This window comes from Sardina pilchardus, chromosome 22, assembly GCF_963854185.1.
Source record: "Sardina pilchardus chromosome 22, fSarPil1.1, whole genome shotgun sequence".
Taxonomy (NCBI): Eukaryota; Metazoa; Chordata; class Actinopteri; order Clupeiformes; family Clupeidae; genus Sardina; species Sardina pilchardus.
In genome coordinates this window covers 23,050,315-23,077,837 of record NC_085015.1, presented here as the reverse complement: position 1 = coordinate 23,077,837, position 27,523 = coordinate 23,050,315, and the positions used below count along the sequence as shown (strand labels likewise).

Sequence of the window (27,523 nt, the reverse complement as noted above, 5' to 3'; positions counted from 1 at the left end):
ACACTCCTGGTTAATTTAGCGCTCTGGTAGTCATCCGTGGGACGGTAACTTCATTCTCCTAAATCAGCGTCGTTTCGAGTGCATTTCTGTTTCTGCTGCGGTGTGTGAGCGCCTGAAGGACTCATGGAGTGTTGCAGATGTTCTGTGGTCTTGCTTTTTCCAATCATCCATTGCATGTTTTGTTTCATTCGTTTGTTTAATTCGGTGATTTCTGTCTCGCCGAGGCCTTGACCCGGGAGAGGAGAGGTTGTTTTTCGGTTCCGACCGCAGACCACTCCTCTACTGTGCTTATAAATTACACTCACTGTCGTGTCTCCCCCAGCCACCACTGAAACCCCCCCCTCCCCCAAAAAAATCCCCCCCACCCCCCACCACACCCGCCAAACTCCCCACCCACCCAACAGCCGCCCCTGGCATGCGCCGCTGCGATCTGTCACTCCTCAAGAATGCGGCGAGTCTGATCAAATCGCTGATCTCGGCACATTCGCGACGTGAGCGCTGCAAGACAACAATGTTGCTGATGGAAAACAGACCCCCCCCACCCCGCTACCTACCCCAAACCCCCCCCCCCCCACCCCAACTTCCCCCCTAACTTCCCCAACCTCCTTTCCCCTCGTTACGACCACAGAGCATCTCACAGCGGCCACATCTTATCGGGATCCTACCCTAAACATCTGTCTGTCTGTCTGTCTCCCTGGCTCTATCAATTAGTCTGTCTAACTCACTGTCTATATAGCTGTTTGTCTCGCACATCTGCTTGCACGAATGTCTCCTTTCCCATCACAACTCTGTTTCAACTGCCTGCAGGTGTCCCGTGTTGACTATGCTGGAGTTAACTATGCTGTTAAACAGATGCAGTCTTACCTCTCTCTCGATCACTCTCGCCTCTTCACCTCCCCTGCTGACGGTCTGGTGTGTGAGGCATGGATCCAGCCGGCCTGACTGTGAAGCCGTGGCCTTTTGATATGGGGGAGCACGGAGACCTGGGGAAGAAAGGAGAGGTCACTTGGAGGCTGACCTGTTGGGGTTGGGAGCCTGTGGTCTACACTCAAACGCACTCTCCCTCTCTCCAACTCTCCCTTTCTCAGTCTCTCAGTGGAGAGTGACCTGCACAGTGGGAGGCTGCTGCTGTGGTAACCTCCAGCCACCAGATCAACTTCTTGTCCTGTAGCGTGCGTACACACGCACGCACCCACATACGCACAAACATATACACGGACACACACGCACACATGCACGCACACACGCACACACGCACATACGTACGCACGCACGCACGCACGCACACATGCACGCACGCACGTACGTACGCACGCACGTACGCACGCACGCACGCACGCACGCATGCACACACGCACACACGCACACACGCACACACGCACACACGCACACACACACACACACACACACACACACAGGACTGCTGCTGACCTGTAGGGAGCAGAGCAGGCAGTCTAGCAACAGCTTTCACAACTCATCCCACAACAGGCTTTCTCTTCCCCTGGCCCTCATCCAGAGAGAGAGAGAGAGAGGAATCCTATCACACTGTGTCTTTGCACACACTGGAGACGTCAGCTCATCAAGCAAATCGTCACCTGAATGTTTGTTGCTAATAAACCTCCGGGGTGGTGAGTGCGAGAAACCCGGGGTCTGATGAACCCAATCGAGCGTTTTAGCCAAACTATTCGCTCAGGCTCTGGCTGAGAGCGATATTCTTTCCCAAAAACTCCAGGCATGAATATAGAGAAGATGCTAATAGGGCCCTAAGACAGAGTGTAAATCACAGCCATCAGGTTAGCGGGAGACACCTGGAATCAGTTTCACTGCTCTAAATCTCATCTGTCAATCCCATCAGCAGTTTGTCCAATATATTTGTGAGTAATGTCTAATGGGTACAATAACTGCTGGTTGCATTATGTTTTTTGGACAACATGCCCCTGAAACGGAGACAATATTCATTACATTTTTAGTGGGGCACATTTGCTAATGATCTGAAGCATTCCTCTCTGTCTCTCCGAAGAATGAAGGGAGTGGGATAAGCTTTTCTCCAAACACGAGAAAGTGATATGCTGTGCTCGGTGGCTGGTCTTGTCCCCTCTCCCTCCAGTGCTGGGCTGGGGTGCCGTGGCGTGCCCCCATCCGAATGACAATAGCGCCGGGGTGCAAGTATGCCGCCTCTGGGCCGCCGGAGACCAATACAGTGCATGCCGGGCCCAGCCACCGCGTTTTATGGCTTTATTGTGCTCCCCCCCTTTGTACTCCATCGTCGCAAGGAGGACGACACCCTCCGAATTCCCTCCACTTTTCCTGTGTGTGTGTGTGTGTGTGTGTGCGTGTGTGTGTGAGGGGGAGAGAGTGAGAGAGAAAGAAAAGAGACAGCAAGAGACACTGCGTGAGTCTTTGTCTGCGCCTATGTCTGTGTACTGTATGCATACATATCCGGATCAATTAGTCAGGGCACCCCCCCCCCCCACCGCCTCCAAGGAAAAGAAAGATGGACTCAGCACTCTCCACTGTCCCGCTCAGCAGTAGCTCCTCACTCTCAACCTGCTCCAACTGAAGGCCAGAAGCCCAGGCACTTCTCCACTGCCACGCCAGGCAAAGACAGCTGCAATTAAAAGAGATAAAACAACTACACAAAAAGCCTACCTTTCTTTTACTCCTCCCCTTTACCTCACTCTCATCCTCCCTCCTTCCTTCCCTCCCTCCCTCCCTGCCTCCCTCCCGCTCTCTCTCTCTCTCTTTCTGTTTCTTTCTTTTCCACATGACCAGGGGGTGCTGTGTGATTGACAGATGGGAACGAATAATAATTTTTTTTTCGTAACCTAAGGCCATCGCCTGTGATTGGCTTGCAAGCTGACATCTCCAAACCTCACTTGTCCCCCCCCCCTCTTAATACCGGCCCTGTGGATGAGACATCCGAAGGGGGGGAGTGGAGAGAAAGAGAGAGAGAGAGAGAGAGAGGAAGAGAGAGGGAGAGAGAGAGAGGGGGAGAGAGAAAAAGATATCTACCTTGGGGAAGAACCTCAGAACGAGGGAGGGATAGAGAGGACGGGTAGGAGCGTGTGTGTGTGTGTGTGTGTGTGCGCGCGCGTGTGTGTGTGAGAGAGACACTTACTCTCCTAACTACTAGGAGACAGACACACTCTCCAACTCAAAGAAGAAGAACAAGAGGGAGCAGAAGAGGAGAGGAGGGGGGAAAGAAATCTGGAGTTCTTTTTAGTTCTTTTTCAAAAATTTTCAATTCAAAAAAATCCCTCCCCCTCAAGTCAAGCAATCAGGCACTTCTTTAAAAAACCTGTACCTCCTGGGACTTCAATTTTTTTCCTCTCCTCACTGGAAATTATATGTACTGATCAATTTCCTCCACCACTCAAACAAGGCATACCTCATGGATTTGAATCTGATTGGATATATGATGTGTTTGTGGTTGTCCAGCTCCAGGGTGCTTGGAGGCTATCCCATCTGGTGGTGAGTACACTATTCCCCATCCATTTTCTGCATCACTTTCTCCAAAGCGCTATGGGGAGGAATGGTGGTCAGTGATCATTTTATAGGAGGGGGGGGGGGGGGGGGCGAAACAGTAAGCACTTTTCAGTTTGACTGCTTGGAAAAATGTTCTCCGCTCAGGTCCAAAAACTTCTAACCTCAGTCTGTGCTGTAACGGAAAAGACTCGCTCCCGTCTCTCTCTTCTCTCTCTCTTTCTTTCTCTCTCTCTCTCTTCGGCTACACTTTCTCTTTCAGATCTTACTTATCCATCTCCTGGGATCAGTGTTGTGATGTGCAAAAATGCTGGAAATCTCCAGGTTTTGGGACTGCCGGCAAGTTTGGTGACTAGCGGGATGATTTCATGTTTTAAGCAGCAGTCAGGGTTGTCAGCAGGAGGAAATCGGATAATCTGTTTTGTTGTCCCTTCTGCAGCTGTCGTAATGCTACTAACCAAAAATTTGCTAATTGAGGAATTGGTGGGATTGTTCATTCAGTTAATTTACAATGCTCCGAGTTCAGACTTACTCTCTAAAATAGATTAATTGGACAAAACCTCATTTTTGATGTAAAAATTTCACAGACTTCCACCTGACATTAGTGGTAAAATATCTGGATACTTTGTTATTTTACACTGCCAGCTGATTCAACGCCATGTTTTTTTTTCCGGCTTGTTTCACTAATTGCGGCTGTGGTGTGAGGCCACCGGCCCAAAGACTGGACTGTATTACAGCCCAGTTCTTACACAAGAGTTGAATCTGAATCTGAATCTGAAATTGTTGACGTCGAATAATGGTTTCGTGGTTGTAATTAGGCTAGTCAATGTCTTGGGTTCGAGTGATGAATTATTGGTAATTCATTGATCAAGCTGAAGCAAGTATACATCTATGTGAGTTGTAGAACAATGGTAAATGCCTACTATCAATGTGAGAAGGAGAATTGATTTGTGGAAAGTGGTTTTGCAAAAAACAATATTAATATAGACTATAGATCTTGGATAGGTAAGATAATTCACTGTTCATAAAATCTTCAAATCTTTCAATCCAAGAGTTATTGTGAACCTTGACAAGCCACTAAATTAATTGGCGAGGATATCACACGCTCATTTTAACATTAAAGGATCATGTCGTCCACAAAGCACTGATGCTCAGGAACTGCTGAGCTCTGAAATATATGAGTGACCTCGTTGATGCATGTTTGTCTCGTGAGGCTGTTTTTCGACAAAATATTTGTGTGGGTGTGTGACAGAGAGCCTCTGTTGGCTTACAATGCATTACGTGTCAGAACTAACAGGCTCTGGTAGCCCCAGTTAGCATGTGGTCCCTCCGCGTTCCAAACCACCAGCATCTTCTGGTTTTGCTTACCAATGTGAGCGCTGCCAAACTCACACAATGTTACATACAAGACACTTACATACCCGCACTCATAGTCATCAAAACACGTGCGCACACAATGATACATACTGTATAAGACATTTGCACACATACATACATACATACAGTACATACCTACAGACACACACACACGCACACGCACACGCACACGCACATGCACATGCACACGCACACGCACACGCACACGCACACGCACACACACACACACACACACTACAAGACACACACACACACACACACACACACACACACACACACACACACACACACACACACACACACACACACACACACACACACACACACACACACACACACATACACACACACACACACACACACACACACTACAAGACACACACACATAAACACACAGGCCACACAGTGCTGTTGAGTTAAAACCAGGATGGTCTCACCCTTCCCCTGGCGTCCAGTGGCACCAAACAGGAATGACAAAGACAGGGGGATTCTGTGTGAAGGGCCCTGCAGCTGTGCTGCTCAAGCTGGGCTTACATGACACCGCTGCAATGCTCAATGGCACCTACAAGGCACCGGAGCTTTGATTTGGGGAACACATTGGGAAGTGCAGGGGTGGGATGATGAGAGGGAGAGAGAGAAAGAGAGGTGGGGGGGAGGGAGAGGGAGAGGGGTAGTGTTGGGGGGGAGAGATGAAAAGGAAAGGTGTATATATGGCTTGAGGTGAATGGGCAGGTGCTGAGGAATGGGTGTCGTTACGGCCGTCATCACTACTCCAGCACACACACACACACACACACACACACACACATACCAGCCACCCTAGGGTGTCAGGCGGAGCCACAAGGGACAAAATGAGATGGCTATGAGTTGCGTCAAAGAGTCAAAAGGTGCCGAGTTTCACTCGGAATACCTCATACTCATGGACACACACACGCACACACACATAATCACATACAGACACACAGATACACAGACACACAGATATACAGACACAGACACACAGCCACACACACATACATACAGACAAGACAGACAGACAGACAGACAGACACACGCGCATGCACGCACACACACAAACACGCACACACATGCACACACACACACACACAACCAAGCTATCACCCATTCTGTAAAACACTGGTAGATTTGCTCATAAATTCTCTAGCCCGCAGAGCAGAGTTCAGTTGTGACTGCTACCATGACTCGGAGCCAATGGATCACACGAGACACTGAAAAAGGGAAAAGACGCCATAAATTACACGACCAACAGGATTTGTGAAAAGGCAATCTGGCCTTTAGAGAAAAACCCAGCCCTTTTCCGACCAAACAAAACAAAAAACAAAAATGGGAAATTCCCTTCAAAATAAAAGAACAGAGAAAAAAATATAAAAATTCACTCTCTTTCATCGACAACAGTAAAAAGAAACAAGGCAGGGCCAGAACAAACCAATGTGCTTTAGGGAACTAGTGATTTTCATGTCACGTAGATACTGTTATTAATTTCTCGATAGAACATCTGAACTAACGATCAGGAACACATTTAGGCCAAGTTCACGATGCTTAAATATCTTCCATGGTAAAATCTGTCACCAATTCACAGTTATGCAATTGAAACGAAAAACAGATATGTAGTCGGATCAAAAAACATCCCAAGAATAGCATACTGTCTCTGCTCATACCAAAAAAAGAAAAAAAAAAACTCAGCAGCAAATTCCAACAGAGAAAGATAATAGTTAATGTTTTAGTCCTTTACCAAGTTCAAAAGGGCTGCAGTTAATCTTCGAGAATTGCGCACTCTAAATATACTTGTCACTTGTGCTTGTGTTGTATGAAGACCCAAAATCAGACGAGGGTGCATCCCTATGGGATTTCCTTGGCAAACAAACCATCGAGAGGTGATTCACAAGTGTGAGAGGGATCCCAACCTGTCAGCCTGTTGTGCTTGCTTGGTGCGTTTACATACGCCTTACAGACGATGAGTGAGAGCTAATGCTAAGACTCAATCAAGCAATCTCTACAAATCTCTACAAATACCAGACAAAGAGCAACATGCCATCTGTGGTTTGCTCCCACAGCAGTGCCGCAAAAACCACCATACATTTAAATCCAGCTGGCTTTCCGAGCCATCAGCTCCATCTGTTCTCCATCAAAACTACTGTTTGACTACTACTACGCACAGCAGCTGAAGTTCGGTGTGTGGGTGACCCAAAATTATGGAGTCAAGGGCTGACCTGGAAGCAGTTTTTTTAAAGCCCTTATTAGACAGAGGTTATCGTTTAGCAGTTCCAGCCACCGCACTGCTCTCTAGTTATCCGTAAGACTTTTGTGTATTCAGTGCATGCTAAAAGTAAACTAGTAACGACTAGGTTGTCAGTGAAACTTTAATATTTTGGAAATGTGAAAAATTGTGTGAAAAATTACATTTGACTCATCTTAAACAATTAAATTATAAAACTATTTAGAAAAAAAAAACAAAAAAACATGTGAATTGACTAAAAAGGAGACCTAATCCAAAAAGGAAAGAAAAACTCCAGTTTTTCTAAGCCACTGCCCACATTATTAGAAGGATAAAAAATTCCACATTTTGTGGTGGTGGTAGAGAATTTCGTGGAATTGCATGGAATCTCTAAACCCACGCAAAAAGCTTCAGTAAAAATGCAGCACACCCCAAATTGGTAGTGCTATGCCAGCCGCCCATTGAATAAATAAGCAAATAAATAAATAAATAATACGAAAAATATGCACAGAGGGAAAAACTACCCAATGTGAAAGAAAAACAGACACATCGAAGTAATGAGATATAATGAGGGGGGGGGGCAGTTGTGCTTTTTTTCTGGTCTTTTTGTGTGTATGTTTCTTGTGGTCCTTTTGCTGGCTGAGCCCTGCTGCGGTGCCCGCTGAATGGACCTGCGCTGTGAGGCCAGTGGGGACCCTGACCTGCTCCGGCCGCCCCGGCCCTGCCGCCCTCAATGGCACTGTGGGACCCAGCTCCCCGTCTCAGGAATGTCATTATCCCACCAGAAAAAGAGAGAGAGAGAGACCCACCCAACACCTCCCCGACACACACACACACACACACACACACAAACACATACACACACACACACACACACACACACACGCACACACACACACACACACGGATCACTTTAATGATACTCAGCGCGAGAAAATCCGGCCCTGTCTGCGAGGCACTGTGTGAAAAGATCAAGGATGTTCGGGGGGCATTACGGCAACCACTTAAGAGGGCAGCACTGAAAGGGGAGCAGAGGGCCCGGAGGAAAGAATGTTATTCTTGGGACTTACGGGTTCAATATCAATAGCAACGGGTATCTGAAGAGCCGCCCCTGTCCCCCCGATAGGGTCAAAGGCATTCTGAAGGGGCTCAGGACAAATATATGACCAGAGGGGATGCTCCAAATACGAGGAGATTTAGACTCCTCGGCTAATAAAAAAAAGAGTGCAGGTTGTTTCCGTATTTTGTCACATGTTGGGAACAGATTTTTTTTTCTCTCTTTGTTGAAGTCGACATAGGGATTGTGTCTGCATTGGGTTGCAATGCATGAGTTGAGCTGATTGCACAGCATAGCACACAGATTTGCTAAATGAAGGTCTACAGGGGGGAAGAGGGTTCTACAGTCTGGCAGGTTCCTGTTCAAGTGCAGGTAACTGGGAGGTGAGGAGGTGAGGACAACACCTGCGGTCCCTCCCTGGATCCTGGACCTCTCCCAGGTTATCTCCCAGGTCATCCCGTCCCACACAAAGAGAGAGACAGAGAGAGAGAAGGAGTGTGACAGACGCGGAGGGTGGAAGGGAGGGAAGGAGAGGGTCTTCAGCGGGAGACCCCTGACCTGCAGACAGATACTGATATCAGTCTGATCTCGACATGCCTTGGAGATGGATAGGTGGAGGATACATGAGGGACAGGGTTACTTATCAGTCAGGTGGCTATAGTGGATGATGGGTTATTTTTTACATGTAGACTTGTACCACTTAGTGGTGTAGTGTCGTGGCGTATAGTTGAAGAATTGTACAAATAAATATCGTACACGTCATAGGGAGACATTTGTCCTGAAACGCATAGTAAACAAACACTTCAAAAAAATCTGATGTTTCTCGTTTTTATACCTATTTGTCTACAGATAGAATTTGAATGCAGCGTCTTCCTAACTGAAACCAAAAGGAAGAGCAAGTCCTATTCATTAAAACGCACACTATTTTGATGAATAGACAAATGCCTGTGAAACATATGCTTCTGGTTTCTCCAAAATACAATTGTGATACTTTCCACATGGGGTGGCACAGCGGCGCTAACTCTACACAGATGGAGGTGGGCAAGGACATGATCCATTCACTAGTAATTACACGGCAAAGCTGCTTGGCCTACATTCACACTTCCCCGACTCAGTCTAAGGGGCTGATAGCAGACGAAGACCCTGGTTTCCGGAGCGTTCCGTCAAGTGTGAGTGATGTGCGGCTCGTCAAAGGAGGCAGCTATCCAGCCTGTCCGCTTCCACTCGGCCCTCGACTCTCCCCAACGGCTTGCGCTCACTCGCTCACTCACTACTAGCCTCCTGACAGGGAGGTTCACAAGTTTACAGCTCCCTGTTTTGACTGCAGGGGATCTCCGTCCCTGGCCTAGGCCTATCTTTGTGTCTCAACAGACTCAGAGGACAGGAGTACAGGAAAGAGACAGAGAGCCAGAGAGAGAGAAAGAGAGAGAGGGTAAGGGGGGAAAGAGAGAAAAAGAAAGAAAGCAAAAACAGGTTAGAACATTTTTCAAGGAGTGCTGTCATTTTTTATCTGATCAGCCCTGAGCTGTTGGACGGCTATTCAAAAAAAAAAAAAAAGAGCAACAAAAAGGGGAAAACACTAAACAAAGCGGCGCATCACAAACTCCCTGGCGCGTTCCAGAGTTGGCCCTTGGGGGGAGGTCCGACGTCTTTAAGAAGGACTGAGGTGTGTGTAGGTATGTGTGTGTGTGTGTGTAGGTATGTCTGTGTGTGTGTGTGTGTGTGTGTGTGTAGGTATGTATGTCTGTGTGTGTGTGTGTGTGTGTGTGTGTGTAAGAGAGAGTGAGAGAGTTGGTGGTGGAGGGGCTGCCCTGTTGCCTCGTCCTCCTGCACCACCACCTCTCTGCGCTGCTGTGCTGTGCCGTGGTTGTAATTAAGGTTCACAGAGCCCCTGTTTTACACAGCATGCCGAGAGCCGGCGCGCCAGAGCTACAATTACCGAGGCCGTCCGACAATGGCAACGCTGAACACGAACACCGTGCGGCACAACACAAACACAACACATGGCTCCGATGGGTGTGTTGGAGGAATTATCTCTGTTTATGTCTCCTTCGGGGGAATGTGTGAATGTGGTTGAATTGTTTTGATTCTGATCAAAGTCTCTGATGGGTTCTGTTCCCGCTGCAACACAGTCGGCACACATTTGATCGTTCCTCAATTCTGATCTTTAATGAATTAGAATAATTATCGCGCCCAAATAAAGTGCTGTGAATGTGCTGGTGCAGGGAGGGAGAGCTAGTGTGCACATGTACGGTGAACCTAAAGAATGACTGGTATTCATTAACAAGCACCCTACATGCAGTGGAAGACTCTGTGAGGTATATCCGTCTTCTCCTTTGACAATACGACTCTTGCTCAGGTAGACCTGCATCGGCCAGGTGAGATGAAGTCATGTGTTTTCCCATGATGTATAGACAGTTCTTATGTTTATGCTTGGAAAAGATACAAGACTTCCATGCACATGCCTAAATGACCTGAATCGACCACAAAACAATGTATAATAATGGATGATATATCCATATATACATATATATATATATATATATATACAGTATTATAGGCCTATATATATTACACCATATATGCAATACGCCAATATTAGAATAAGTCTCCTTCAATCTAAGTACTAAACCCAAAAATTAGTCTAACACTAAGGCAATAGAAGGTATTGCCTACGGCTGTTGCGGTTTACTGGTTGTCTGGCTGTTGGTCGGTAGAGCAAAGACTCAACTGCCACTGGACAAGCGTATGATGGGAAGACACTGTATTGCAAGGCACTCTGGGAGATAGTTATAGGTACAAGTAGCAACAGAGAACTACACACACACACACACACACACACACACACACACACACACACACACACACACACACACACACACACACACACACACACACACACACACACACACACACACACACACACACACACACACACACACACACACACACACACACACACACACACACACACACACACACACACAGTCTTCCACACAAGCCTACTTTCCATGAGTCTTTGAACAGTGCCTGGGGAGTAAAGCAGAGAGGAATGGATTGTGACAGGCCGGTTCTCTCCCTAATCCCTCTCATCTCTTTTTTCGCTCTCTGGGCCCCATTTCAGTCATGGTGCCATAGGCAAACATGCTTTCCCCTCTTTTTTAAAACATGAAGAGATGCGTTATTCCTGAAAAATGCTAAACTTTCCCTTCTAATCCACAAGCATCTTCAAGTATGGGATACTGCAAGGTGGGTAGGTAGGGAGATGTTGGTAATTATGTAGGTGAGTGAGTGTGTCCAAGGTTTCCAGTAGTTAGTAGTGACACTGTTGTTATGTGAGGGTAAGTCAGCTATTTGCTACATATAGGCCTATATGGCTCTGGGCCTAGCTAACTCAGCTCTACACTAGCCAAACTGGGCTTGTGTCTACACAGTAAACTACTTACAGTAATGAAGATACACCATTTTATCCAAATGTCAAATGACCGTATTACCAAGAAACACAAGACAACATACTGTACAAAGAGTCAATGTTACAAGAACTGAACAAGAACTCTAGGAAATAAAGCCTGAATAATAAGTTAAATTTCACTCTTTCATAGCTGGAGAGATTAGTCTTGATACATTACCTGGACCTTTAGAGTCTTCAGAACCATCCACTGGTGAGGTAAACTACCTGTGTAGATTTGGTATCTTCATGTTTCTGCAATGTTTCTGCAAGGTGTTAATTCGCACATTAGCAGTTGCTAGCTCTTCACTAATGTGCGCGCGTGCGCCTTGCCTCTGGCACTTGCATTCCCATGGACGCAAATGTAGCTCCAAATGAACGGTAACGTTAAATATATATTTATGATTTAAACTTTAAACTCCGAATGTATGAATGTATAGAAAAGCATGTCATATTAAAACATATGTGGCTCCAGTTTCTATAATATAGGCTACATGATTAACCAATTCGATGTGACACAAATCTTGTCACATTCCAGTGTTGCTGCTTACGCATGGTTGCCAGGAATTCTTCCCTGTTCGTCTTCACTCGTGACGTCCAGGGAGACAGGAGAAATGCTAGGGGGCTAGCTAGAGTGATGGATCCACCAACCTATTGTAGGGGAGACGGGACATTTGGCCTAGTAATGAACTTCAAAACAACCTTAACAGGGCATCGTGCTCCGGGGGCTAGAGGGGTCACACGTCGTAAATTCACAGCTTAAGAACATCTCTGAATTTTCATGGTCCCTCTGGCCATGTTGACTGGCTCTCAAGAAATACTGATTAAGGTCGCTTTGAGGCAGGTGCACAAAGGATGACCCCCTCTTAACACAGAGACCACCCGTATCCAACAGCTCTGTGGTTGAAGGTAGCTTTGCTAATTACATAATTGTTTCACAGAGCAACCTAGAAAGAAAACATTGTTATCTAATATGCGCATTTGTGGCTGAACACCTCCTGCATTGCGTGCATTGCGTGCATCGCAATCCCTCTGTCTCATATCCATCATAGCTGGGGTTTGCACTGGCCCGTGGGCTCTGCGTCACACTGAGCTTGAAAATATTGAGATCACCCACCACCATCACCACCACCACCACCACCACCCCCCTTAGCCATCCCTCCCCAGCACACACCAGCAGCTAAAAACGCAGGAAAACGCCCGCAGGCTAGAGGTGGCCCTCAGACCTGCACAGACAAGCACCTGCTGCGAGGGCTTGGAGTTTCTCTAGGCTTCTCCCCCACCTCCCCACTCCTCCCCTCCGCAACCCCCCCACACCCCCTTCACACAAACACGCTGAGAGGTGCGGATTCCCCCATCACACCCCTCACTCTGTGTGTGTTTGTGCGCCCTACCTCGTCGAGACAAGTCGCTCACAGTTGTAGTTCTAGACATAATGAAGTGCAGATAGTGTGTGTGAGTGAGGAGCAGGGGAAAGGTTCAGGGATTTAAGCGTCTGTGTGTGCCACAACCTCGTGTAGGAGCAGAGAGAAATTCTCTGGACTCTCTCTCTCCCTCTCCCTCTCTCCGTCTCTCTCACTCTCTCGCTCACGCTTGCCCAAGAGACTCCTGTTTGGCACACACCCCGCCAAAGTCAACTGAGAATCCCTCTTTCATCTGCCTGAGAGGCAGCGGTGCGAATCCTGGACAAACAGACAACCCCTCAGGCGGCGCTCCCTGGAAGCCTTTGGTTAGGTAATTGACTCCAATGAAACGCATCTCTACACGTCAGGGCCTCCACCACATCATCAGTTGGCCCTCCGCTAGGCCCGGGAATGACGGGAAGCTAAAGCACCATGCGAACAAGAGTAAATCACCAGAAAGAGGGGACGAATGAAAGAGTGACTGAAAAGCACTGAGAGTTGCGATGTGTGATGGACCACATATTCATTATAAATAGGCTTATAACAGACACTGTGTGTGAGATAGAGGGGATGCGTGCGTCCATCTGTGTGTGTGTGTGTGTGTGTGTGTGTGTGTGTTTAAGGCTAGCAGACTGTGTAATTATGCCACTTACTCACTTAGTCACTTGACAGAGTGGCTGAAACAGACATAGAGAGAGAGAGAGAGAGAGAGAGAGAGAGAGAGAGAGAGAGAGAGAGAGAGAGACAGGGAGGGAAAAGTGTGCTTCCAGGCAGCAGTCGCTCAGCCATTCCTGGATATGGACTGGCAGCCGACTCAGGTCGGGGCAAAATAATTATTGCATGAGGGGAGTGAGTGGATGAATAAGAGTTCGAAAAAGATGTGTGATTACACACCTGAGCGAGCCCCTCGCTACACCTGGAAATGGGATTAAGTCGGTTCACCTCGGAGGGAAGTGAATAGCACACTGCGTCGTGCGATACCACACAGACTGCGTGCCATTCCTCGCCCTGTAATAGCAGTAGTTTGCCTTTCGCCCTGCACGGTAGCGTGGCAGGCGAGGTGGATAATGTTGTGATGGGGAATCACCACGCCTGTTCTGTCATTAGGGCTTTTTGTTGTTGTTGAGGACTGAGGGGGGTAATGAAAACAGTGATTGAGGGGGAAAAAAACATGAGTGAACCTCCTTCTTTACCTTCTCTTGTGTTCTTTACAGTTCATCAAGTTCATCTTGCTGCTCTGATGGGCTTGTTCTTTTCGCATGCAAACATGTGTCAGGGCACTGGCACACAAACATACAGTACAGTACATGCACGCAGTCACATACAAGCACATGCATGCACAGTGCACACACACGTGCATGAACACACACACACACACACACACACACTCAATCACACATACTGTATACATGCACACATCCACATCAACATACAGTTCAGTCACTGTTGGGGGGGGGGGGGGGTCACCCAGCTGATCAGCATCTCAGGTATCAAAGGCTGTGTGACGCAGGTTACTTCACTGGTGCTCAGCTCATCCTGACTCACAAAAGCACTCCATGTCTAATGTCCTTGCTGCCTCCACAGCCTCTGATACTTGAGGTCGCTGTGACAATGGCCATCTCAGCGTATGACAGCAGATCAAAAGGAAAACGTATGAAGGCAAAGGAGTGTGAAGAAGGGGGCCGTGTGTGTGTGGTGGGGTGGAGGGGTTGCAAGATGGGATTGGGAAAGAGAAGAAAGAGAAGAGAGAGAAGAAAAGTGGAAGTAGGAATAAGAAAATAAGAGAGAAGAGTATAATGTAGTATTATGTGGTGTAAAGAAGCATAGGGGGAATAATATAATAATTCCTCTGCAGGGAATTTTTGTGTCCTGAGGGCCAGGCTCTTTGTTTATGGTGGGAGCTACAGCAGCAGCAGCAGTAGCGATAGTAGTAGTAGCAGCAGCAGCAGTAGTAGTAGTAGCAGCAGTAGTGGCAGCAAGAATATTAGTAATATCAGCAGTAATAGTAGTAGCAGTAGTAGTAGTAGTAGTAGTAGAAGCAGTAGTAGTAATAACAATAGCAACAGCAGTAGTAGTAATAGCAGTAGTAGTAGTTGCAGCAGAGGTAGTAGTAGTAGTAGTAGTGGTAGTAGTAGAAGCAGTAGTAGTAGCAGCAGTAGTAATAGTAGCAGCAGTGGCAGCAGTAATAGTAGCAGTAGTGGTAGTAGTAAGAAAGATAGGAGTAGCAGCAGAAGTAGTGTAGTAGTGATAGTCGTAGTAACAGTGGCGGCAGGAGTAAGAGCAGGAGCAGGATTGGTGCAGTCGTCATCTATCGGAGGCGTCTGTGTCCAGATAGGGTTCCAGCCCGCAGGGGGCCTGAGCTCATCTGCACGGGTGCTGCTCTGATCAGGAGCGACTGCTCGCTTGCTCACCCATTGTCCTGCCCATGACCCGCAGCGATAGGTGCTGGCCACCTCACGTCCAGTGTGAGCATGTGTGTGTTTGTGTGGGAGAAGAGAGAGAAGGAAAGAGAAAGAGAGAGAGAGAGAGAGACGCACTGGCGTCATCTCTGGCAGAACTACGCTCTGTTGTGCCTCACAATGGTCATAGTGATCTCACTCCTTTGTCATGGTCTGTGGTCTGTGCGCGCACACACACACACACACACAGACAGACACAGACACACATTTCAAACACACAACAACTTGGTCTAAACACATACATTAACAACGCATGTAAAAATCCATGAGAAACTTTGTTTGCCCGCGGGTGTATATTTTCTGCGCTGTATTTGTTTGTGTTGGGAACGTGAGGCTGTTCCTATGGCACACACCGTCGTAACGTGTGGCTCTGGAGAACGTCTTGCCTGTGCTCTGTCACGGGGACGCTGTGTGAGAGTGAGCGGTGTGGACACCTCTGTGTCAGCTCTGGATGATCACCAGGACATCTCAGGGGAGTCCAGGGATTTACGACCCTGCAGCTGAGAATGGCTTCCCCTTCGCTGGGTGGGGGAACCCACAGCGTGAGTGTGTGTGTGTGTGTGTGTGTGTGTGTGTGTGTGTGTGTGTGTGTGTGTGTGTGTGTTCCTCCATGTGTGTGTGTGTATGTGTGTGTGTGTGTGTGTGTGTGTGTATGTGGTTTTCATTTGGAGACCGGCATGTGTTCACAAATAAACAATAACACATGTAGACACACACACACACACACACACACACAGCACACACAGTCGCAAATCCCATAAATATTTCATGGCAAAGGCAATCGTGTTTTGGGAGGGCGCTGGAGTGGTTTTGTTTGAGCCTGTCATAACGGCATGCATGTCAAAACATGGACATCGCAAACAGTGTGTGTGTGTGTGTGTGTGTGTGTTTTCTCCTGCTGATCTCAGGAAGAAAAAGCAGGCAATTACAATTAATTACCTCAATGAAACTATAATGGTTTCTGGCAACCCTGGCAGATCTGGCCTGTCTCGGTGTGCAGATGAATCCGTGTCGGAGCAAATGCCAGCTCACTGCAGAAGCTGAGAAAATTGCCTTCTGTACGTGTCCATAAGGCTTCAGGCGCTGGCGCGCATGACAGAGGGCCACAGAGACACAGTCGCAGCAATAGCCTATGCATGTGCAGTAAACACTGAAGTTACTTTGCTGCAGCGTGTATCCTCATCAGTGTGTATCCTCATCAGGGTACAGTATATGCATGCACATTTCACGCAACGTGGGCTATTAACAATAGTTAATGTACTTTTGCAAACCTTGTGCGCATTCTCCTGCATGTGGACACATATCTAAGAAAAAAAAACACATACAGGCACACGCCACTCTGTCTAGCCCTTTCTGAAATTACTCTGAAGAGCACATTGACACACTCTGTCCAAATATTTTGTTTGTTTCTTGTCTTCCTCGTTTGGAAAGGTCAGTCAGTCCAAGCCCAGTTTCACCGAACGTGACTTCTTCAGTAAGCTCATGCTCCTTTCTTTCAACTTTAATCTCTTCACTCTAAATTCAAATCATCTGGTGGCGCCTGCTCCCCAGATATCTATTAGAACTAATCATGTTTTCTGAATGATTACATTCAGTTCCTTATTACTCATACATGCATAATTATATACTTTTGTTCTGTTGGAGACACTCTCCCAAGGATCCTTCCTTATTAGTCCTTTTGTGTTGACATACATGGCACCTCGGGGAGAATAAACACGCTTCCTGGAAGCCAAAATTCTGGAGGCGCGCGTCTGTCATCATGTAATATTTGTCACAGCGCACGGCGGGGGTATATGCATGCCGAACTGAAGAGTTCACGGAGTGCAGCACCCCAGCTGTCAGTGACGGAGCGGACAGCCCAAACACACTGCCCTCGGGCCCTCAGGGGCCATCATGGTGAAGGAGGGCCACTCTGTATGGACTGGAGTGCATCTTGGGGAAGGTGGCGTGGATGGAGGGGTGTGCTGTATGTCTCCAAGTAACATTCTGTCTCTGCTCACTCATCTTTTTTCTCTCTATGTTGTTTCTCTCTCGTGTATATTCTCTCAATTTCTCCCTCTCTCACTCTCCTTTCTCCTCCAACTCTTGTACTGTCACTTCCTCTTTCCACATTGTTTCCCCTCTCTCTTCCTACTTTCTTTCTTTTTTTTCTTCCTTTCTATCTCTCTATCTGTAACCTCCTCTTTCACCCATTCATTCATTTTTCATTCATTCAAGCGTTATTCCATACTCGGGAGTGCAGTTGAGGGTAGCTCTTATTTTGTTCGATGTAGCCGAGATACAACAATAAGCATGAAATACAGAGAGCCAAGCATGGGTTATTACCAGTCACAATGAATAATAATAATAAAAAATATTTTAGGAAACTAAAGATTTGATTTTACATGTCAATGTGTTGAATGTTTTTCTAGGGATTGTGGGCATTACAATAGAAGGTTGATTTTCTGAATCTCAGAACAGAACATTAGGAACTTTAAGCAGAAGATGGTTGTTGTTGGACTGAGTATGATGTGGCCCAGAATACCAATTCAGCAGAGACGAGATGTAGGGTGAAAGATCACTAATAATGGCCTTACAGATGAACAGTACTGTAACTGGTGTCTGTTTCATCTCTCTATTAAGGATGGCCAATCAACTTCATCCTAAACGGTATAGTGGTGAGTATAGCTAGCACCAGTTATGAATCTGATGCCAGAAAGGAAGACCTGATCCAATTGATAACATTACCATAATCCACCATGGGCGTAAAGACTGCCTCAACAATCCTACAAAATTCTGCAGAACATTGGAAAGGTTGTTTTGTTTCTGCACAAGAAACCATTTGTCTCAATTATCTGGCAAGATAATCTTTGTAGTTAGTAATTATTATTTTTTTCATTAATGCAGATGACTCTGGAGTGAATGGATGCGAAATGTATTTGCACCACTAATTTGAGATTGATAAGAGCTTCCTGTAGAGCAGTGGTCGGCAATAGGCGGCCCGCGGGCCAGATGCGGCCCGCAAGCAAAAATATCTGGCCCGTGAGATCTTTTGAACCAGAGAATGGAAAAAAAAAAACTTTTTAAAAATCGGACTGCCAGTCTCAAACATGCTCTTTATTTTGAAACGTAACTTTCCAGAACAGAAGAATTTCAAGCAATCTAAATGCTTAGATATTTGTTTCATCTGAATACGAGTGAAGAAGCACGCAGCTAGGTGCAGCGTTAACGCACAACATGCAAAAACAAATGAAGTCAGTGGACAGCGCTGGTTCTCAAATTCCAAGCTAGTCCCTAGAACACATGTTGTCATTCAAACGGACATAGGCTTATGGTGATAATTAAAACACGACTTCTTTTAAACAGGCCTGACATCAAACAGGCAATTTACGCACATAGAACTGTGAAAAGTAAAACACGAGTTTCAAACATAGCGTGCGTGTTATTTAGGAACGCAACCTTTAAATTAGCATGCTTAGTTTCGTGGTGCTGTCTTGTACTCTTTGCATGCAGAGACACCCTCGTTAGTTGTTACAGATCAGGTGGGCTTTGCATTAATACAATTAGGGAGGATGAATAGTTCTCTGCCCATTCATCATTAAATATCCTGTTTTCGCTGTTAACTTTTCTCTTCAGATTTTTTCATGGTGCCATTTTTTGACAGCCAACAGCAACGCGTGGAAATGTTTTTCTGGTGGTTTTTATTTTTATTTTTTAAAGACACAGGCATATAATAGCGCCCCCAATGACCAGTCGACAAATTTAACCTGGCCTACAGGCTGCTTGAATGTCTCTGCTCTGTCATTTCAAGAGCGCCTATCATTTTTACCTCCTCCGATATTAATTAATTAAATTAGCCATTGTTTTGGTTGTGAACTTGTGGCCCGTTATGTAATGGCTTGGAAAATATCTGGCCCGAGGCCAAACTTAATTGCCGACCCCTGCTGTAGAGCATTCCATAACTATTGCAGGTTCTCAATGGCAAGTTTGATTGAATCAGCAATGCAACAAACAATAGTGTCATCAGCATAAAGATGGATAATGCCATTTATGTAAATGGTAAAAAGGACTAGACTTAGGACTGAACCTTGTGGAACACCTTCAGTTATTGGCAGGCATTCAGATTGAATATTTCCTGATTTAACTCGCTGAAACCGTTCATCTTGCTCTGAAAGCAGTTACAGGTTAATATCCAAACCAATGTTATTAATTTCTGGTAAGAGCAAAGAATGATCGACTGTATCAAATGTTTTTGATAAATCAGCAACAAAAAAAAAAAAAAAAAACCCTATCACTCCCTTTTACTCACCCTCTGTTGGTTGGTTGGTCTCTGCAGGTCACTGGCGCTGGGGCAGCAGTACTCCTCGCTGGGCTCGCAGCCCATCCTGTGCAGCTCCATCCCAGGTCTGGTGCCCAAGCAGCTGCGCTTCTGCCGCAACTACATCGAGATCATGCCCAGCGTGGCCGAGGGTGTGAAGCTGGGCATCCAGGAGTGCCAGCACCAGTTCCGCGGCCGGCGCTGGAACTGCACAACCATCAAGAACAACTTGGCCATCTTTGGCCCTGTACTGGACAAAGGTATAGTCACATGGGATGATGTACCTGATCATTTTGTACACCATAGTGAAGCAAAGTGAATGATAATAAACTAATCAATTGCTGAATTGATGACAAATCTATTCAGCATTCATTGACTGATGAACAATCAATACTATTTTATTCTTCCACTCAAGACTTACTTGAATGTGGCTTAAGGATAGACTCACAAATGTTTCTGCAATATATTAGAGTATATTAGTAAATATTTGCGGTCGTTGCATAGTTAGCAGAATTAACGTTATGTGAGTAGTTAAAACACTAAAACACACACACTCACACACACACACACACACACACACACACACACATAGCCATGAGAGCAAAGGAGTGCTGAATGAGCATTTGTGCTGGCTCTCTTTTATATTCCTTCCCTCTGGTAGAAATGGGATTTGGTGGGCAGGAATGGGAGAGCAAATCACACTGAATTGGGCTGCAGGTCAGGAGGGAACCCTGCAGAAATGAGCAAAGAGTAGGAATGAAAGGAGCAAGAGAGAGAAAGAGAGAGAGAGAAAGAGAATGGGGGACAGAGGGGTAGGAGAAAGGTGAAAGTGAGTGAGAGAGAAAGAGAGAGAGAGAGAGAGAGAGAAAGTAACGGGCAGAGACGTGAATGAAGGCAGAGTGAGTGAGTTTGAGAAAGAGACGGAGAAAGAGAGCATGAATGAGTAAGGGAAAGAAAGAAAGAAAGAGAGAGGGAGAGAGAGAAAGAGAGAGAGAGGGATAGAGAAGGCCAAATAAGATTACAAGTGAGAGAAAAGGGCTAGGGGGCTCAGCTCAACCCCTACTGTGCGTGAAGGCCACTGCGAGCCATCTCTCTGTGTGCCCCTGGGCTCTCGTCTCCCACGGACGGCCCATTCACACGCCCTTTTGACTCGGTCATGGAAACGGCCTGAAAGGGAAGCTCCAGAACCTTCCGCGAAGCAACAAGGTGCAGGAACAGAGGGGGAGAGCCAGGGAGAGGAGAGAGAGAGAGAGAGAAAAGCCAAAGGGAATCAGAGAGAGAGAGAGAAGACTGACAAGACAAGAGGAGGAAGGAGAGAAGAGAAGAGAGGAATGGAAAAGAGAGGAGAGGAGAGGAGAGGAGAGGAGAGAAAAGGAGCCCAGCTCTGACACAGACACCAGGCTGACTTGGCCCCAGGAGCAGACAACAATCATGGCCACCACACTCAGCAAAGAAATGTTAAACTGCTGTCAGGGATCTATCTCTGGACCGACTACAGCTCTGAAACAGGGAGATCCGTGGCACTGAGGGGAATCTTCATTAGATTAATACGAGTGAAGCGAAAACGCTCATGACAGTCGTTTTTGGGCAGAGGTGGAAGCAGAAGAGGGGGAGGACAAGAGGAAGAGACGGAGGAGAGGACAGATGGGTAGACTATGGAGGCGGTGGGTGAGAGAGAGGAGAGCGGGTGGAGGGGATGAGGGGATGAGAGGGACAGAGGGGTGAAAGGGGTTTTAGGGTTTGTGATCCGGGGTGGAGAGAGGGCGTCTGAGGGGCCTTTTCGCTGGTTCTTGGTTTGAGTCAGGGGGGCTTTTTCAGGGAAAAGCCATGTTTGGATGCGGCTGATCATTCGAGAAAAGCAATGTTAGCCAATTTGTGTGTGTTTGTGTTTGTGTGTGTGTGTGTGTGTGTGTATGGAGGCTGAGACTGGAGAGAGTGGGGGGGGGTGAGGGGGATGGGGGGGTCGGTTCCTTTGGGGGATGCCAGCTCCAGCTCTGGGTAGTGCACTGTGTTGGGGCTTGGTGCTGGCGGGGTGCTGGGGTCCCTTTGTGTGCGTAATACAGTGTGACACCAGGGAGACAAAGGCGGATTCATGGGCCCAGCAGGTAGCAGGAGCGGCGCCCCCTTTGGCTCTCCGCCAGAGCTCCGCTCCGCTCCCGGGGCTCCCAGCTCACAGGCCCCTGTTGTGGCCAACCTTGCTGGGCCTGCCAGCCCCTCTACTAGCCCCCCCAGCCCCCACAACACACACTCACACACACATACACACACATACGTGCACACACACACACACCAAACACCAAAGGTGCTCTTCTTTCGAACACGCACTTCTGGAAGACTATGCAGGATTGTATGTGAGTGAGTGTGAGTGTGATTGTGAATTTGTGTGTGTGTGTGTGTGTGTGTGTGTGTGTGCGCTGCGTATATGTGTGCGTGCGCGCACGTGTGTTTCTGTGTGATTGTTTGAATGTCAGTTTGAGTGTGTGGGTGCTCATTTTGGTTTTCTTTTCACCCACTCCTCCCGCGAGACACAATTACATGAAAATGAGAAGGGTTTTTAAAAAAAAAAAAAAAACAGCAGAAAACAAATAGTTGAGGTTGATATCATGTCTCTGGACGGGTCTGTGCCCTCTGCGTGAGCTGTTTATACAGTATTTCCCATAGTTAACATGGTAGCGGCAGAAAGGATTGGATGACACATCACAGCCTGCCAAGGCAGTGTATCGAATTTCACAAGCATATCATCAGCTGAGCATTATGTCATGTGACTCCAATGTAGCCAATGAGAGCGAAGGGCCATTCTTCAGAACACAACCTGAAAGAAGAAGTTAAAAAGACCTGAGAGAAAGAGAAGAGTGAAGAAAGGGACCTAAGGTGAAAGGAATGTGTATGGAAACTGTAACGTTGGAATCAGAATTCATCTTTGTTTTGTGTGGCAGCGTTTGGAAGCGCAGCTCACCGAGAGGACGTATCAGGTGAAACTGGGGCGAAATAAGCACAGTGAGGCAGGTGTAGTTTGGCCAGTACTGACTGCCCACAGTCCATCACTGGACACCTCTCTGTTGCAGATATTGTAGGTCATTCTCCAAATGATCAGCTAAACCTGTCTATATTAGCCCCAGAGTATCATAACTTGCACTAACACTTGGTGTTATTACTTACGCCTACACACCTTAAAATAACAGCTTCAAACTCATTTTGAGGAGAATGGAGTCACTTACACTGCTGATGCGCTCACGGAACACCTGATATTGTACTTTAGAGTCGGTGTTGCGGATAGGCGAATTACTTTTTAGCGATTGACCAGCGAGTGGAGCAGAGAACACACGTTGAGTGGCAGTGTGAAGTGGACCGAGGAGGTCTGGGATGCTTAGCTGTAGAGGGGGGCAGACTCTGGCTGCAGAGAGGGCAGTGAGAGGACTACTTCTCTGGCCCCTGCAGGACACTTGGTCAGGGTAGATGGCGCAGGTTGGAGCGCAGCGACTAAGTGTGCTGTGATTGTGAAACAATGGTGTCCAGTTACATAATGCCCTGTTACGTTCAAAGGAGGCGTAATACCATCTCTCAACACATGCCTCCAGACAGAACAACGCACACACACACTCACACACACACACACACGCACGCACACACACACAGTGTCAAACCTACATACATACACTGAGTGCTGGTTTTCACACGCCTAAGGGGGCTTTTGGCGAGTGGGAGGTGGAGAGAGAGAGAGAGAGAGATAGTGAAAGAAAAGAAAGAGTAAAATTCCTGACACACGATCCCGAGAGAAAGCGGCGCACCTTTCACGACGCTGCGGCGAGCACCGGGCAGGTGACAGGGCCCCCAACAATCGGGCCTGCGTCGTCAAAAAAAGCCCCTGAGCCGAGCGGCGCAGCGCGGAGCGGCACTCTCACTTACACAGCAGCACACGATCACTACTTCAAACCTTCGGCAGGGAAACTGATCCACAGCCTGCGGGCACGGGGACAACACTGGGGATTCAGAGCAGAGAGAGAGAGAGGAGCCAGGCGGCAGCATAAGGAGACAACGTCTCATCTTTACGTGCTGGGCTGTGGGCGATAGAGCTTTATGTTAGCGTGTCATAATATCGTATACTGATACCGAGCTGACGTTATGTGGTGCAGTGTAATTTAGTGTAATGTGTTGTAGCAGAACAATGCAATTACCACCTATATACTGCCCTACAAAGCCAAAAGGCAGTAACTACGCAAGTTCAGAACTGAGAAAAATTACCTTAAAGTTACCCTGCAGTTACTGCCGTTTGGCTTTGTGTATGCATTCTGCATTCCTCAAACATGATTTTGGTGTGTTTTTGGTGTCTTTTTCCCCCTCTCTAGCCACAAGGGAGTCGGCGTTTGTCCACGCCATAGCGTCGGCCGGCGTGGCGTACGCGGTGACGCGCTCGTGCGCCGAGGGCACGTCCACCATGTGCGGCTGCGACTCGCACCACAAGGGCCCGCCGGGCGAGGGCTGGAAGTGGGGGGGCTGCAGCGAGGACGCCGAGTTCGGCGTGCTCGTGTCGCGCGAGTTCGCCGACGCCCGCGAGAACCGGCCGGACGCCCGCTCCGCCATGAACCGCCACAACAATGAAGCCGGGCGAATGGTAAGACAGCACGTCGCACAGTGACACTGCAGATAAACACAAACAGGTCAATAAAAACAAAAGGAAACAGCACCATAAATAAACCACAATAGACTACTACATTGCTAGAACTGACAAGGATGAAATCACTAGTCATCCAACCCAGATAGTAAGCACACATTGTAACAACGTTGCCATTGGTTGACAGTGTCAGAGGTGGAATTTCAACGTTGAAACAATGTCACAACAACGACTGCCCCTCAAGATATTGCATATAGAATGTACATAGAACAATACCTACCCTCAAGTTCATCGCATCAAGTCTCTGCAAATGTTAAAACTCAAACTCAAAGCCTCTGTGAAGGTAAATAATAACTATGGATTTGAAATCGTAATGACATTTCAGGCATGATATATGTATCTGTTGACACATATGGATGAATGGTTATGCTGAGCTCGTGACACTGGTATGCATAGCCTGTGGAGACGTTATAGCTCTTGGCCTACACCTGAAACCAGGGATTAAGACACATAATTGAAGCAAGGATAGGCTCGTGTTGCCAGTAAGGAATATGCAGTTCAACTAAACATGACCTCACAAGACTTAGCAGGCGGGCTCTTATGACTACGTCCCATAAATCTTTTTCTCTTAATTCCATGTTTGCTCTCATCCAAAGACAGAATAGGCTAATATTGGCAATGTTGACGGCGCACTTATGAATCCAGTTTACCACAAGGCAAAGCTCAGGACAACAATGTGCCGTTTATCTTCTTCTTGTTCGTCACATTTCGGTGTCACCTCCCAGTCCGGACCTGATGGCGCGAGAAGAGCAACGTGTTATTATTGCCATTATGCAGCAGTTAAACATTCAGCCGTGCCCCAGCACAGCACACGCACACACACGCACACACGCACACACACACACACACGCACACACACACACACACACACTCGATCAAAACGCTACGGCAGAGCACAATCAGTCTGCAATAAAACAGGGCTGGAGGAGACAGCGAAACTTTAATTAGCGCTGAATTACCCCGTAATGAGACAATGAACAATGATGTGCTTGTTGGCGTAACATGACGGGGGCTCCCAATAGCTCAGTGGAATCACCTAATGCGCAGGAACTGTCAGCGTGCGACTGAGGATTGTTATGCTTTTTTTTTTGGTGTTGTGGTGTTCCTTCTCTCCCCCCCCCCCCCCCCCCCCACCCAAACTAGCATTTCTTTTTAAATTAGGGGGCAATTACCACCACCTGAAAGGGCACATTTCTCATGCCACTCATAACTCGCATCCTTTCCAAATTCCGTAACAAAGGGTGGAGACCAACCATGGCCTTGTGTGAGGCTGGGGAGAATTGGAAGAAAATGGCTCGGGGAGAGGTAGGGTTGTTTGGGGGGAGAAAACAGTGGTTTTGCTGGGATTTAAAGAGTCACTGGGGGCTGTCAGGGCTTAGTGGAGGGGGGATTGGTGAAGGCTGATGGTGCTGAAGGGCAATACCTGAGACCACACTGCAACAAGCAGCCCTTTGATCTGGCACAGACAGGAGCGGGGGCCGAGACCACAGGAGCAGCAGCAGCAGCAGCAGCGGCGGCAGCAGACAGACGGCCCTTCTCCTCCGTCAGGTCCCCCAGGCTGCCCCACCTGCCAGCCTGCACCCCCCCCCCCCAAACACCACCCCCACACACACACACACACACACACACACACACACGCACGCACCCCATGCCCTCCCCCCTACCCCCAATTGTCTCCTCTCCCAATGTCCCTCGGGGGCCGAGACATGATGTCAGAGGCCCCCTTTTGGTTCTGCCTGGGTCTGGGCCCGGGCCCTCCAGGGGCCATGGGCACCTGCCTTCAGTTCCGCCACAGCTGGGGAATTCTGCGGCTAAATATAGCCGCGCAAATTAAACCAAACAAACCAAAACAAAGAAGCGCGAGCGCCGATGGCATGTATGGCTCTCTCGCCCTCCCTCTCTCTCTCTCTCTCTCTCTCCCTCTCTCTCTCTCTCTCTCTCTCTGGAGCGGGACTTCTGAGGGGAGAGAAGAGAGAGAGGGAGCGAGAGGGAGAGAGAGAGAGGGGGAGAGAGAGAGAGAGAGAGAGAGCGATGCGATGCAGGGGCCTGCCTGCAACACCTCACAGCTGCGCCGCACCTGTAGAATGCGGACTGTAGCCAGGGGCTGCCGGGGCTCTACACCCAGGGAGGGGAGGCGCAGGGAGGGGAGGCGCAGGTAGTGACTCAGAGAGGAGCAGACAAAATGGAGCTGACTCCAGAGGAAGCCCCTGCAGGTGGAGCAAAGTGGAAACCAACCGTCTTCACATGTAATGGTTTGATAGAAAGCACATGTGACGTCTTACGAAAATATGGTGAAGTCAGGAGAAATGAGCTGCTGGAATTTTATGGATGAATGAGCGTTATAGAGGAAATACATAATGTAAATGGTATACTACATAGCATTGGTTAACCAGGGGTGTCAGGTTTCCAAGGAGCTTGCGCTTGGCAGCATTAAACTTTCCATGGCTGTACCATAAACCCTTCTTTGGACTTGGCTGTTTCCCGAGCCAACTCAATCCCTTTAGCATGTTTTCGATATTTTGTCCAAGCTAATATTTCCCTGTTTCCCTCTCTCCCCACCTCTCTCTCTCTCTCTTTCTCTCTCTCTCTCTCTCTCTTCCATCCATCCCAGACCATCCTGGAGAACATGCACCTGCGCTGTAAGTGCCACGGCCTGTCGGGCAGCTGCGAGGTCAAGACGTGCTGGTGGGCGCAGCCCGACTTCCGCATGCTGGGCGACTACCTGAAGGACAAGTACGACAGCGCCTCGGAGATGGTGGTGGAGAAGCACCGGGAGTCGCGCGGCTGGGTGGAGACGCTGCGCGCCAAGTACGCCTTCTTCAAGCACCCGACGGAGCGCGACCTGGTCTACTACGAGGGCTCGCCCAACTTCTGCGAGCCCAACCCGGAGACGGGCTCGTTCGGCACGCGCGACCGCGTCTGCAACGTGTCGTCGCACGGCATCGAGGGCTGCGACCTGCTGTGCTGCGGGCGCGGCCACAACACGCGGACGGAGAAGCGGAAGGAGAAGTGCCACTGCGTCTTCCACTGGTGCTGCTACGTCAGCTGCCAGGAGTGCACGCGCATCTACGACGTGCACACCTGCAAATGA

At 48.0% G+C, this 27,523-nt stretch overlaps 1 protein-coding gene across 1 annotated transcript; it reads left to right on the top strand.

Moving 5' to 3' along the window:
• Positions 1–3,391: 3,391 nt before the first annotated feature.
• wnt3 (wingless-type MMTV integration site family, member 3) lies at positions 3,392–27,523 on the top strand. The gene is made up of 4 exons (XM_062526876.1): positions 3,392–3,471; positions 19,779–20,020; positions 24,107–24,372; positions 27,044–27,523. Exons 1-4 carry the CDS (start codon positions 3,392–3,394, stop codon positions 27,521–27,523), a joined length of 1,068 nt encoding a protein of 355 aa, XP_062382860.1.

Bases quoted from the DNA above. Each gene is read 5' to 3' on its own strand.
- wnt3 (XM_062526876.1), top strand. From the start codon at position 3,392: ATGGATTTGAATCTGATTGGATATATGATGTGTTTGTGGTTGTCCAGC. The intron at 20,021-24,106 runs GTATAGTCACAT...CCCCCTCTCTAG, and splicing joins TGGCCCTGTACTGGACAAAG to CCACAAGGGAGTCGGCGTTT. The intron at 24,373-27,043 runs GTAAGACAGCAC...CATCCATCCCAG, and splicing joins ACAATGAAGCCGGGCGAATG to ACCATCCTGGAGAACATGCA.